At 30.9% G+C, this 13,767-nt stretch overlaps 4 protein-coding genes across 4 annotated transcripts; all 4 read left to right on the plus strand.

The window, feature by feature from the left end:
* Positions 1-23: 23 nt before the first annotated feature.
* On the plus strand, positions 24-1,015 carry LOC111428990 (protein LZIC-like). Its single transcript, XM_023064767.2, has 4 exons — positions 24-268; positions 325-460; positions 521-667; positions 720-1,015. The coding sequence occupies exons 1-4, from the start codon at positions 165-167 to the stop codon at positions 849-851; spliced, it is 519 nt and encodes a 172-aa protein (XP_022920535.2). The 5' UTR covers positions 24-164; the 3' UTR covers positions 852-1,015.
* Positions 1,016-1,215: 200 nt separating this feature from the next.
* Positions 1,216-2,549, plus strand: LOC111429004 (ribosomal protein L13A). Its single transcript, XM_023064791.2, has 4 exons — positions 1,216-1,303; positions 1,484-1,724; positions 1,908-2,053; positions 2,312-2,549. The coding sequence occupies exons 1-4, from the start codon at positions 1,283-1,285 to the stop codon at positions 2,516-2,518; spliced, it is 615 nt and encodes a 204-aa protein (XP_022920559.1). The 5' UTR covers positions 1,216-1,282; the 3' UTR covers positions 2,519-2,549.
* A 372-nt stretch (positions 2,550-2,921) lies between these two features.
* Positions 2,922-5,558, plus strand: LOC111429001 (WD repeat and FYVE domain containing 2). The gene is made up of 5 exons (XM_023064785.2): positions 2,922-3,178; positions 3,238-3,585; positions 3,644-3,890; positions 4,852-5,183; positions 5,240-5,558. Exons 1-5 carry the CDS (start codon positions 3,021-3,023, stop codon positions 5,373-5,375), a joined length of 1,221 nt encoding a protein of 406 aa, XP_022920553.1. The 5' UTR covers positions 2,922-3,020; the 3' UTR covers positions 5,376-5,558.
* Positions 5,559-6,129: 571 nt separating this feature from the next.
* On the plus strand, positions 6,130-13,392 carry LOC111429005 (BRCA2-interacting transcriptional repressor EMSY). Its single transcript, XM_023064792.2, has 5 exons — positions 6,130-6,441; positions 6,537-6,711; positions 6,771-7,136; positions 11,443-12,674; positions 12,894-13,392. Exons 1-5 carry the CDS (start codon positions 6,381-6,383, stop codon positions 12,929-12,931), a joined length of 1,872 nt encoding a protein of 623 aa, XP_022920560.2. The 5' UTR covers positions 6,130-6,380; the 3' UTR covers positions 12,932-13,392.
* The last annotated feature ends 375 nt before the right edge of the window (positions 13,393-13,767 follow it).

The raw sequence follows: 13,767 nt of genomic DNA on the forward strand, positions 1-13,767 counted from the left end.
CAGAGGGAAATGTCAAATCTGTCAAAAGAAAAAAACAACTGTCAAATTTTTTTTTAACCAATCAACGAATACATTCTCATCGGTAAGATTTCACCACCCTGTTAATTTATCATCATTAAAAAAAAATAAAAATGAAGAAGTGATTTGGAGAAACTCGCACCGCAATGATGAATTCAACCAGAACCGACGAAACGTTCAATTTACAAAAGAATTTAGAAACTCAACTTGAACGTCTTGTTGAACAGCTAAACGATTTGGAGCAATGTCGGTGAGGATTTTGCGTATAAAATTAAATATAAATATTAAGTTAATTTTTTATGATAGTGAAGAACTAGAACCCGAGGAATATGAAGAAACCAAAGAAGATACAATTGAACAACTCAAGGAACTTAACAGGAGTCTTGTAAAATTGAGTAAAGGCGATATAACTTTAATTAGTTCTTTGGAATCAATGCAAATGGTAATTTAACCTTTAATATTTCATCTTAATAATATGAAATGTGAATGTTTGTTTTTTAAGGCTACAAGGGCAGCTATTTCACAAGCATTTAAAACGCCGGAAGTCATTAAATTATTTGGTAAAAAAGATCAAAAGCAATTACGCGATAAACTTTCCAATTTAGAGCAAAACGTTAAATTAAATTCCGAGCAATTTAATAGACAAAAAGTAAGAACTAAATAAATCAATTAATTTCTTTAATATTACGATTTTCTTGTAGGCTGAAATTTTGACGGCATTAAAACAACTTGGAGAGCAATTATCGCCAGGAGAACTGCAATTTTTGGAAAAATACAGTGAAATAATGAATGCTTTAAAAGATATTGAGTTTGTTGAGGTTGAAAATTCTTGATTATGCTTTAATTTAAAAAAATGATTGGGACTTTTAAAATATATAATTATTATATTGTTGTGGTATATTAGTATTTACCGACTAGTCTATACTTATTATTAAAGCTAAGAGTGTCCTAAATGTATGTGTACAAATATTTTTAACAATAAATGTAATTAAAACAATTTTTTTGTATTTGCAAAATTTATTTTTGTCGTTTTCGCCCTGCCCTTGACACTTTTAATTATAAAATAATTTATTATCATTTTTAACGTTTTTATTGTTATTATCACTGTTTGCTTGCTATTTTTATATTCACTTTTAAAATTTATCTGACAACAAAATTTAAATAGTATTTTAGGGATTTTTAATTTTTTACAATTGGCACCTTTGAAATCGTTTGCAGCCATCTTTAGTATCCGGTTTGTGTCTTTTCCGTGTATATCGCGACCATGACAGGTTTTAGTAAAAAGGTAAACTGATTTTCTTAATAAACCAACCCTTTTTAACGTTCAAATCGGACTCTAACTGCTTCAACTCCATCAATTCTTCAAGTTTATTTACTTTGCGTATTTCAAAACCGAAAATTTAATATTTTATTTTGATCTTAACCTCACAAATTTCTTTACACGTGTTTGGTGTGTATGTTTTAGCCTATCTTGATTGATGCGAAGGGCCACCTCTTGGGTCGTCTGTCCGCAATCGTCGCAAAAACTCTTCTTCAAGGAAATAAAGTCGTTATCGTACGATGTGAACAGTTAAATATTTCTGGAAATTTTTATAGGAACAAACTCAAGTATTTGTCGTTTTTACGTAAACGATGCAACGTGAATCCCGCTCGTGGTCCTTTCCACTACAGGGCCCCATCCAGAATCTTTTGGAAAACTGTACGAGGTGAGATAATTTATAAAAAAAATTCCATTTTGATATTGTTTGTAATGATTAATTTTTTTTATTTACCTACATTATTTGAATGAGAAATGAGAAATAAAATTGGAATGAACATATATTTTTATTTAATTAAAGTAGTCAGTTTTTTTGAATTAGTAGTTATTGTTAATCTTTTTGTTGTTATAGGTATGGTACCACATAAAACGGAACGTGGAAAATTAGCTTTGCGTAATTTAAAAGCTTATGAAGGTATCCCACCTCCATATGATACAAGAAAAAGGGTTGTTGTACCCGGGGCTCTTCGTGTGGTTTGTTTAAAACCAGGTCGCAAGGTAAAAAAATAACATAACAGGAGATTTCTTGGTTACAATTGATTCATAGAACAGTTTCTTGATTTTGATTTGTGTTGGAATCCAGTGAGGAGCGTTTTATTATTAGCTTATTATTAAAAATCAATGATTACATACATTTTTACCTACATTATCAGATAATATCATGATGCAAACAATTTAATGAGATTTTATTTAAATTTTTACAACATTTTTCATTGATTTTATTACAAAAAATATAATTTATTACTTCTCTTGTAGTTCTGTCATGTTGGACGTTTGTCGCATGAAGTTGGCTGGAAATACCAATCGGTCGTTAGGACTTTGGAGACGAAACGCAAGGTGAAGGCGGTGCTCAACATCCGTAAACGTGATAAACTGAAGAAAATCACAAAGGCCGCCACGCAAAAGGTGGAAAAACAAATTGCACCTTACACAGCGGTTATTAAATCGTATGGTTATAATTAATATGTTTTAAAATAAAGACCTACTACCTAAATTATAGACAATTTTTTATTTCTTCCTTATTAAAAGCTTTAAAATAAACTTATTTAAAAGAAATTTTGATTAAATTGACAGATTAGAAAAGATTTAGACCATAGATAGCGCCACTTTGACATGGCGGTTAATTTAAAATTTATTTAACTTAATTTTCTTATGATTAAAAAAAGAAATGTTATCTACATCATTAACTAATTATATCTTTATCTTATCATATTAAAACTTTATTTAAGTAAATAAAACATTAAAAATCTATTTCTATAAATTCTGATTTATTAACGCTGTCACTTATTACATTTATAACAATCAAAATTTTTTGTTATTAAGAATTGTCTTTGTTATTAAGATCTATTTTTAACTGTCAAATTTCGTTGTCAACTTGCTGTCAAGTGTTTGTCAAAAAAGAAGGTTGGTCGTTTTCTTTTTGATATGATTCAGGTAGAGTTCGCGATCGCATCGTTGTGAGAATATGGCTGCGGAAATAAAACCAGCGATGCATACGAACGAAAGATTTTGTACAACGAAAAAACCGCAATTACTTGTAAAATTGGAAGGTTGTAATGATGAGGTCAACGCGGCCGTTTTATTACCGGGTGAAGACGGTGTTATTAGTGTGTCTGATGACAAGTAAGTTGTAAACAATTTCTTATCGTTTTCAATAAACTTTTAATTGTTGCATTAATTAGAACGGTTAGAGTATGGTTAAAAAGAGATTCGGGACAATACTGGCCTAGCATTTGTCAGTATATGCCTAGTGGAGCTACTTCATTATGTTACACCTCCGAAACACGACAATTATTCATCGGACAAGAGAACGGTACAGTTTCTGAATTTACTTTAGCGGCCGATTTTAATCGAATGATGCCTACAAGAGAATATTTAGCCCATCAAGCAAGAGTCACTGATATAATTTTCGCATTAAATTGTGAATGGGTACTTAGTGTTAGCAGGGACAAAGTGTTTTCTTTTAATTGTACCCAAACCGGAAGAAATATTGGAATTTATACGGCGGAAGCTTGGTGTACAGCTTTAGAGTAAGATTATAAACAATTATTTATATGTTATTGATAATTAACAAGATTTTTTTTGTAGATTTGATAACCAAACCAAACATGCTTTTGTGGGTGATTATTCCGGTCAAATCACCATGTTAAAATTATCAAATAATGGAATAACTGTCATAACGACCTTGAAAGGTCACGCTGGATCCGTTCGTACTTTAGCTTGGGATGCTGATCGCCAAATGTTAATTAGTGGTTCGTTTGATCACACTGTTATTGTTTGGGATATTGGTGGTCAACAAGGAAATGCATATGAATTGCAAGGGCACCAAAATAAAGTAATTAAATTGAATATACAGGGTGATTTAGATAAGAACCAACACACAGAGGACAATAAATTAAAATGATTTAACATAACTTACCTCTATACTAAGTTGTAACCTTGAGGAGTTATAGGCCTTCAAATTTTTAAAGCATTCAATATCTTTGTAATACATTAAGCTAGAAAAACCCAATTTAGTATACATTATGAGTGTATCAAGGGTATTAATTGGTAGCAAATTGAACTCAATTGAGGCATTTTAAAGGGTTGATTAAGGGTAATGGTACCCTACATTTTGACAGATTTTTTAAACCTTTTGGCGGATTTAATACATTATCACTTCATTTCATGTGGAATCTAATTCTAAAACGTTTTTTACTCTTATTATTTTTTAAAAAAACTGTCATTTTTATAAAAAACTTGACAAATAGGTTATAAAGTTATTTGACAACAAGGCTTTATAACCTATTTGTCAAGTTTGACGTATAATTTCATAGCTGACTATTGAATTTAGTTATTTTTGTGTTTTTTATGAAAACGACAATGTTTTTTAAAAAATAATAAGAGTAAAAAAAGATTTAGAATTAAATTCCACATGAAATGACGTAATAATGTATTAAATCGCCAAAAGGTTAAAAAAATCTGTCAAAATACCATCACCCTTGATCAACCCTTTGAAATGTCTCAATTGGTGTCAACTTGCTACCAATTAATACCCTTAGTACACTCATAATGTACACCAAATTTGGTTTTTCTAGCTTAATGTACTACAAAGATATTGAATATTTTAAAAATTTAAGACCCAACTTTAAAGGCTTATAACTCCTCAGGGTTACAACTTAGTATAGAAATAAGTTGCGTTAAATCACCTTAATTTATTGTACTCTACATGCCCATGCTCTGTGTTGGTTCTTATGTGAATCACCCTGTGTCTTATTAATTATTAACAATGATAAATATAAAAATGATTTATTTAGGTTTCCGCATTATGTTATTTAAATAGTACGAAACAATTAGTAAGTGCAGGTGAAGATGGTGTTTTAGTATTTTGGGTCATGAATCAAAATAGAAAAGAAACGCCTGTATGGATCGAATCGGACAGTTGCCAATTGTGTAATCGTCCGTTCTTTTGGAACTTTCGAGCTATGATGGATCAACGTCAATTAGGATTGAGACAACATCATTGTAGACATTGCGGAAAAGCAGTGTGCGATAGATGTTCATCGCAAAAACTTTGTATTCCTATTATGGGATTTGAATTTGCCGTTCGTGTATGTGAACCATGCTACCTCACGTTAAAAGATGTAGAGTAAGTTTTTTTACATCCATCATATTTTTTTTACAATTATTTTTTTTAATCATTAGTAGACCATCTTTAGCGACTTTCCACGATGCTAAACATGCAATAGTAGCGATGTGCATTGATGAAACTAGGAATAAACTGCTTACAGTTGGTCAGGACCGTGTGATTAAAATTTGGGATATTTCAGCGTTACTTTGAATTAAGGCTCTAACTGTAAATATACTGTTAGGTGATAAGTATTTTAATATTAAAATAGTCGCCCCTGTTCCCCTCCTTCCATACGCTATGAGATTTGTAAAAAATGAAAAAGTAAATGTTTCAAGGGCTATGAAATAATTATTAAAACCATAATTGTTATACCTAACAAAAGAAATTTTGCATATTATCAAAAAAGATAAAATTAATCGTGCTAATAGTTAGAAATGGGACATTTTATGTGTACAGATAGTTGTAAGCGTCATATCTTGTGTAATGTACCTTTACATTTATTCAAATTATTATTAGTTTATATTTATAAAATTTTAAAAAATATGTAATAGGGATAATCTATGTATGATTCATTTAATCGCTTTTTTTAGACATTTTTGTATCAAAACATTACAAACAGATGGATTTATTACTAGTCTACTTCAGTGGTAAGTTTCTTTAGGTTTTCTTTTAGTTTTTCAAAAAGTAACTCAAAACCTGTATATGAACATCTTATTAACAAAATTAATCCTATAATTTAATGCATTTCTACAACATATAAATTGTGGATAATCTGGCACTTATATACAAAGAAAATTAATAAATAAAAACAATTAAAAAAAATTTAACTTATTTTTTTATGTCAAAATATTTTTAGTTTTGAATTTACCGCCATTATAACGAAACGAAAATACCCTAGAAATCCGTTGATTCTATTGGCGAATAAGCGCATCCTGGTGGTATTCGTCCAAATCAATTTTTATACAAATTGAACTGGCCAGAACTCGTAAAAACTGTCAATGACAATTAAAATTTTCTCGAATTTACATTGTAATTTTTGAGATTTTGTTTAAAATCTCATTTATTTTCATTAATAAAACGAAGCGATGCGTAACCCCATTAATTAAACTTCCCGCAAGAATCGACATCAGCTGGACGAGTACATAACCTTAATTTTGTTTTTTAAGTTGTTATTTTTGGTTATGTTCCTCTGATTGACTGTTTTATAAACGTAGGATGTGGCCCCTTTTACTTGATATGACCAAGGATGAGAGTGTACAAAGTTTACGGTGTTTAGGTAATTAGATTTTATTGATTAAATGTAGTTTTTTCCTTTAAAATAACTTAACCTAATTTAAAATGTCAATTTCTTTTTCAATCAAATTTGATTAGAATTAGAAGCGTATGGTTGTTTAATTAGTGCTCTAAGAGCCCAAGGACCTTTAAGCCAAGATAAATTAAAATTACTTAGAGATGCTGGAATTATACTAAATATTTCCCAAGATAGACATAAAGCCGAAGTTAGAAGAGCAGTTAATGATGAAAAACTAAATACAATTGCATATCAGTACGTTATTTAATACTAAATTATTTATCTTTATCAAATTTAAAAATTTTTTTTATTAGTGTTTCTGGTCAAAAAATCACAACGGAAGAATGGGCGTTAGAGGGACGCCGTTTAGTGCCATTAATGCAAAGGGTCGTACCCCAAACCGCTTATTCAGCCATCGCTGATGAAATGGCTGACATTTCTAATAAACACAACCGTCAACTACCTAACCCATCAAGCACAGAACGTAAAAGACCCGCGTCCAGTACAAGTCCTATGAGTATATCCGATATAAATAAAAGTACACCTTTTAGAAATACAGAAAATTCGATAAAACTGGAAGATGGTAAAAAAAGGAAGTTACCTATTAATTTAGATGGCCCCAGTTTATCCCCACATATAATGGGGCCCCCAAAAATGAGTAGAATTCAACAAATTTATAGGTAAAGTAATTAATAATTTGATTAACCCCAAATTAAGATTAAATTTAGGTATAATGCAAGAAAAAACACTTTTTGTGACGTCATCAACCATATATTTTTGGTTAAAACGCATATTTTTGGGTGAAATACGATTGTTTCTTAGGTTTTACGACGCACAATGGTTAAAATGTCGGTGTGGGTTTGTTAAAAAAAATGTTACATTTGGATCCATCTAATTTACTGATCTATTTTAGAATTTTGTGTAGAAATTCGACTTTAAGTTAGGTTAATTAACATTTAAAATAGTGCGAATTTCCGAAATGTTGGGTTGGGCATGGAAAATAAAGAGACATTTCAGTCGTTGTGGCTTTTTGTATAAATTGACACACAGACTATTAATACAGCGTCTATTGACACAGTCTATTGATATCAGGGTTGGGCATAATGCATTAAAAAATAAATGCAATAAGAGTTTCACTACACTACTTCTTCAGTGGTAGTTAAAACACGAATTTCATCATTACTGAATATTCAGTGATAGTGGAAAAAAATTACATTATCACTAAACCTTTAGTGATAGCGAAAAAATAGCACTACCACTAAATATTTATTATTTATTTGATAATGAAAACCTTTAGTGATAATTAACATTTTTCAGTAATATAACACTGCTTCTAGAAGAATAAAAGTAAGACTATACATATAAGCTGAAGCAGTATAAGGAAATGTATTCAAAATAAACCATATTACCCAGAGCTGTTACAAGTACAAAGGAAAAGTACTCCCAGTAACCAGTACAAGTAGCGCTATAAATTATTTTTACTCCAAGTAATAAGTAACTAGTGTTTTTAAAAAGTACTTGGAATAATAAGTGATTTTACTTGAAACTAAAATTTCAAGTACCCAGTACAAAGTAATTATAACTCTTGAATGTACATATATCTTGTATTTTAACTATTACCTTTTAAATAATTCTCCTGTACTGAGTAATCACACGCGGTAGAACAGTTTTATTCACCTACACTCAGCACTATGAGCTGCACTAACTTGAAATAACTCGCGTCGATGCTGCGCCGGCCAGACGCCAATAACTTACAAGATTAAATACGTTTCTCTGACCGCAACTATCAAAACTTCTTATTGAAACATCAAAAATACAAACTGCGAATTATTTTGCATAATTTAAATTTTGAAATAGTAAAGAGATGGGATGGGAATTAGGAATGAATCGAACACTATGTACTGAATGGTTAATGATAAAGTATAAACTATTACTGTTAAGTACATAACTAATAAAAGAAAACTAAGAAAACTTTAAAAAATTGTTATTTTACTTAGTATTGAAAGTACTGGAAGTAGATAAACTACTTGGAGTAAACAAATAGTTCTTCAAGTACTTCTTATGTCAAACAAGTAACAATTTTAAGTTTATTAAGTACAGTAAAATCTCGACTTACGCTACCCCGTACTTACGCGGTTTTTCTACCGACGCCGCGCCGTCGGGGCGCGACAAAAAGGCGCGTTAGCCATCTCGCATTTTTTTTATTTCTTCATCGTGTTTTTCGCTGGTAGTCTTGTGTATTCACCACCACGAAATAAAACGTTTCAATAGAATATTTTAAAACTTTTACAAATGTCCTGTAAAAGAAGCAAAAGTGATTATTCGGCGCCGAATAAAAAAAGAAAAACTTTAACGTTAGATTATAAACTTAATATAATCAAGGGTTTTGATAGTAGTATGAAGGTCTGTGAACTCGCGAGAAAGTTTGATCTCTCGGAATCCAGTATACGGACAATTATAAAGGACAAAGAAAAAATTCTCACGGCTGTGAAAAATACGCAGTCGTTAAACTCTACCATAATTCGCAAACGTCATGGTATTATTGCGGAAATGGAATCAATCTTAAAATCATGGTGCGATAATCAAGTCCATGTAAAAAACTGTCCAGTTGATCAAAACACCGTATGTAGTCAAGCAAAGTTAATTTTTGAAAAATTAAAAGAAAAAGCTGGAGAAGCGGTCAAAGACGAAACCTTTGCTGCCAGTAACGGTTGGTTCGACCGATTTAAAGTTCGTTGTAATTAGCATAGTATTGCCGAGAACGGAGAAGCGGCCAGCGCAGACAGAGAGGCCGCGGTTTCTTTTCCTAAAACATTAAAAAGTTTGATTGTGGAAGGTGGTTACACGAGCCAAACCATATTCAACGTGGATGAGACAGGTTTATTTTGGAAAAAGATGCCTAAAAGAACATTTATAGCTCGCGAGGAAAAAACATTTCCAGGTTTCAAAGCGTCTAAAGACCGTTTGACCGTGATGGTTGGTGCGAATGCAGCAGGTGACTGTAAATTAAAGCCTCTTTTAATTTACCGATCGGAAAATCCAAGAGCTTTAAAAAATAAGTCTAAAGCTGGCTTGCTCGTAATTTGGAAATCAAATCCTAAGGCTTGGATGACAGCGTCTATCTTCGAAAACTGGTTTGATTGCCACTTTATTCCCGAGGTTAAACGCTACTGCGAAACTAAACAAATTCCTTTTAATGTAATGCTTCTTATTGACAATGCTCCAAGTCATCCGCCAACTGTTCTATTTAATTTTAACCCACATGTTAAGGTTGTTTTTTTGCCACCAAACACAACCAGTCTACTTCAACCAATGGACCAAGGAGCCATTAAAACATTTAAGGCTTATTACACACGACGTTCATTTGCGCACTTGAATAATGCTATGAGACAGAACGATCAAATGTCCGTTAAAGATTTTTGGCGGCAATTCACCGTTTTAGATGCTGTTAGACTTATTGGAGAATCTTGGGACGAAGTTTCGGAGAAAACATTGAGTAATGTTTGGAAGAAAATCTGTCCATTTTTTTTCAACAACGAAACGGAAGTAACAGCCGACGTAGATTTTCTTGGTAATACTATAGAAGAAATAGTAACTCTTGCGACAGCATTAGATATGGATGTTGACAGAAACGATATTCACGAGCTATTGAATTCCCATAACAACGATTTAACGATTGTCGAGCTTATAGAAATGCGTGACCAAAATGATGAGTTCTGATCCAGCCCAAGTGGAAAAACAAATGACAATTGCAAGTTTAACTCAACGTTTGGACTCAATTGAAAAAGGTTTGAAAATTTTGGAAAATATAGACCCTAATGAAGAACGAGTTATTACTACAACGCAAGGTATTAAAAAATTATTAGCTTGTTATGAAGAAATTCTTCGAGAAAAAAAAGCATCCCTCATTCGTCAGTCTAGTCTTTTAGATTTTATAAAGCCGTCAGAACCGACGTAATAATATACGTTTTAATATTATTTATGTACTTTATATTTTTATATTGCTTTTATTTTTTCGGGAAAATAAATTTATTAAAATTAGTAGTAGTATTATTAGTATGTGCATACATTTTTTTAACAAAATTATGTTTAATTATTAATGTTTATTAATCCTTGATTATATATATATATATATATATGTATACATATAATCTATATATATATATATGTATTTATCGTATTTCGACTTACGCGGCTACTCTATCGCGTAACTACGGGGTATTACTGTACCTACAATTTGAAAGTACTGGCAGTAAACTATTTAAAGTGAAAAATAATAATAAATTTTGAATACTTTACTTGTAGTACATTTTTACTGCAAGTAGCTCAACTCTGATATTACCAAATAAATTAGTCTGCTGTTGACACCAAGAAGTTGTGATTTATTTCGCTAGATTGGCTTAATGACATTCTTAACTTCTTTGTTATAAAACTTCTTTGTTTCTAGTTCTAGGTCTAGTGTTAGTTCTAGTTTTACACTAGCACTATTGCTAGAACTAACACAAGACCTAGAACTAGAATCATTCGGGTTTAGCCGTCTATAAAGACGTGCGGCTAAACCCGAATGTTTCTAGTTTTTGGTCTAGTGTTAGTTCTTGTATTAACACATAGTCATTGACACACAGTCTATCTAACGATGGGTAGTCATTCGTTATGCATCAAAAGTCTAAGAGAACATGGATATTTGATCCGAAAATATACGTTGTAATCTCACCTAGTTTAGTGAAAATAACTTTACTTTTAAGTTTATCAGATTGATTTTGTGCGTGGTTATAAAATAAACAATTTGTAGGGTAGTTGACCGGTTTAATAGGAAAATGCATGGTTAACATTGCTTATGACGTCACATCGAAACTTTAATATGATTTTTCGATATGTTCTACACTTTTCCGCACTTTCTTCTTATTCTTAACGTGTTTTTTTGGGTCATTCCACATCGATTAAAACGAAAATCAAATTTTTCCTAAATTTATTTTTTGTTTTTAGGCAAAAAACACGAGCACGACAAAAAGAACAATCTCAGTTTAAAAAGACGGAAAATGAATTAACTCAAAATAAAGTTATGTATCAACAAGTACAACAAAAAGTAACACAAAAAGTAATAACGCCTCCAACGACAACAAATATAAATATTCTTCAAAATATAAGTATTCCTACTCATATAGATGCAGATGAGATCGATGGGAAATTAGAAAATATGGAAACCGGTTTGAACGCTTCATTAAATGAAACGGAAGAGATTCAATTAAATTCCGATCAACTTCCTATAAATCTTCCTCCTTGTAGCACAAAACCGATTCAACCAGGCATAATAAAATCTACGGGAGCTTTAATTCCAACAACCAAAAAAACTTTAACATCAAAATGTTTAACCGGACAAAAATTAATCGTCGTTTCAAACCCTCAAAGTATGGCCACAACTAGTATTTTACAAAGAACTTTAACTATTCCATTTGTTAAAAATATATCAGTCAAAAATTTCGATAAATTTAAAATAGTAACCACAAATAGTTCGTCTACAAATGTCCAATTGACTTCTTTGTCCAATAGTAATATAGCCACTGGACAAAGTCCAGTAACAAAACACAAAGTGGTTACTGTTCGTACCAACCCAACAGTAAAAAAGGTGATCCCTTTGTCACAATTACAAATATTAAACGCAAAGGGTGGTATAAAAGTTTTACCAATTGGCGGAAAAATTATTACAAAAACAAATTCCGGAAGTACACCAGTCTATATAGTAAATTCAAGTAACATGCAATGTTTAACAAAATGTACGTCGAGTACACCGGTTATTATGACATGTAAACCGCAAGGTTCACCCGAAAATAAATCTTTATTGGTATTAAAAAATCCAACTCAACAAGTACAACAAAATCTCGAAGTTGATGATCGAGAGATAATAGTTGAACAGGATATAATCGGAAAAGAAGTTGAAGTGAAACAAGAAGATGGCGAAGAAGAGGAGGTTGAAGATGAGGAAGAAGAAGAAATTACGGAGAATGTTAAAAAACAATGTAATTTAAAGCAAGATGATGTAAATAAGGATAGTTTGAATGAGGTAGATGTAAATGAAACCAATTTAAAGGAAGATGTAGAAGAAAATATTGAATCTCTTGAAAATGATTTAAATGATGATAATGAGAAAGTTATTGAGGCGAATGAAAAGACTGAAATGGTGCAATGTACAAATTCGAATGAGTTTACTTATGTGAATGGTAATAATATTTTATTAGGCCCATTTTTACCATCTTAATAAACTATCTTAGTTACTATGGTTGTGGCAGAGATTAATTTTTTAATAGGTGGTAAAGGTGGGCCTTAGTGGTTCAAGGTTATTACTTCCGGTTAACAGGTTGAAATTGAAAAAAATATAAGTTTGATAACCTTGGATAAACAATACTGTATAAATTTTTATTTATTTATTTTTTTATTAGGTTTGTCACCAAGTGTTTTTCCAACAAGTAACGTTTAAAAAAAAGAGAAAAAAGACTTTTAGCAAAAGATGTTGTGTTGTGTTAAAATAAATAATAGTGAATGTGGTGAAAAATGTAGTAAGTGTTTTTTCAGTTTGTAAGTAATGAACAAGAGAAATTAATTATTTATTTATTAATCTTTAATATTAATAAAATAAAATTTATAAACTGTATTTTGACAATTTAAGGGTGGACCGTTTTGATTTCTTTAATGCTTGTACATATATATCATATAAGAAGTATTGTCATATACATCACATTGTTAACATCACATTTTTCTTTAAATATTATTATATGTTATTCCTATAAAATTATTTCCCAGTGAGTCAAGTATTGTAAGACACTATAAATTGCGTTATTATTGTGATGAGAAATTACGAATAACAGAAAAAAAGAAATCTAAACATTTTTGTATATATTTTTTTATATTAGTTGAAATACAGAGCATATTTATCACTGATTATTATTTGATTCTATTTTTATGTATGTTTAGCATTAAATGTTAAATTTGAGGTCGATAAGTCAGCAAATATAACATAAAAATTTGGTTTTTTTATTAATATTAGAAATTTTTTGTAAATACAGAGTGATTCTCAACCTATACGCATAAAGTTGCGGTCGAGGTTTCCAGGATATTAGATCACCTCGACCTATTCACCTTCCAGGATCATTATATAGATGTCACCGCACTTCCAACGAAAAATGTACTATCTTGGAGAAACCACACAACTTGTCTAACATCAAGACTACATGAAACACTTGCACTAAAACTAGAATTAACACTAGACCTAGAACTAAAAACATTCGGGTTTCTTAAACCCAATACTTTCTAGTT

Source organism: Onthophagus taurus, chromosome 6 (genome assembly GCF_036711975.1).
Source record: "Onthophagus taurus isolate NC chromosome 6, IU_Otau_3.0, whole genome shotgun sequence".
NCBI classification, from domain to species: Eukaryota; Metazoa; Arthropoda; class Insecta; order Coleoptera; family Scarabaeidae; genus Onthophagus; species Onthophagus taurus.

What these genes read in the sequence shown, in the direction of transcription:
- LOC111429005 (XM_023064792.2), top strand. Translation starts at nt 6,381, where the DNA reads ATGTGGCCCCTTTTACTTGATATGACCAAGGATGAGAGTGTACAAAGT. An exon ending in AGAATTCAACAAATTTATAG is followed by an intron (nt 7,137 to 11,442) that starts GTAAAGTAATTA and finishes TTTTGTTTTTAG; the next exon opens with GCAAAAAACACGAGCACGAC. An exon ending in TGAGTTTACTTATGTGAATG is followed by an intron (nt 12,675 to 12,893) that starts GTAATAATATTT and finishes TTTTTTTATTAG; the next exon opens with GTTTGTCACCAAGTGTTTTT.
- LOC111429001 (XM_023064785.2), top strand. Translation starts at nt 3,021, where the DNA reads ATGGCTGCGGAAATAAAACCAGCGATGCATACGAACGAAAGATTTTGT. An exon ending in GCTTGGTGTACAGCTTTAGA is followed by an intron (nt 3,586 to 3,643) that starts GTAAGATTATAA and finishes TTTTTTTTGTAG; the next exon opens with ATTTGATAACCAAACCAAAC. An exon ending in CTCACGTTAAAAGATGTAGA is followed by an intron (nt 5,184 to 5,239) that starts GTAAGTTTTTTT and finishes TTTAATCATTAG; the next exon opens with TAGACCATCTTTAGCGACTT.
- LOC111428990 (XM_023064767.2), top strand. Translation starts at nt 165, where the DNA reads ATGATGAATTCAACCAGAACCGACGAAACGTTCAATTTACAAAAGAAT. An exon ending in AACGATTTGGAGCAATGTCG is followed by an intron (nt 269 to 324) that starts GTGAGGATTTTG and finishes TTTTTATGATAG; the next exon opens with TGAAGAACTAGAACCCGAGG. An exon ending in AGCAATTTAATAGACAAAAA is followed by an intron (nt 668 to 719) that starts GTAAGAACTAAA and finishes ATTTTCTTGTAG; the next exon opens with GCTGAAATTTTGACGGCATT.
- LOC111429004 (XM_023064791.2), top strand. Translation starts at nt 1,283, where the DNA reads ATGACAGGTTTTAGTAAAAAG. An exon ending in TGACAGGTTTTAGTAAAAAG is followed by an intron (nt 1,304 to 1,483) that starts GTAAACTGATTT and finishes TGTATGTTTTAG; the next exon opens with CCTATCTTGATTGATGCGAA. An exon ending in GTTTAAAACCAGGTCGCAAG is followed by an intron (nt 2,054 to 2,311) that starts GTAAAAAAATAA and finishes CTTCTCTTGTAG; the next exon opens with TTCTGTCATGTTGGACGTTT.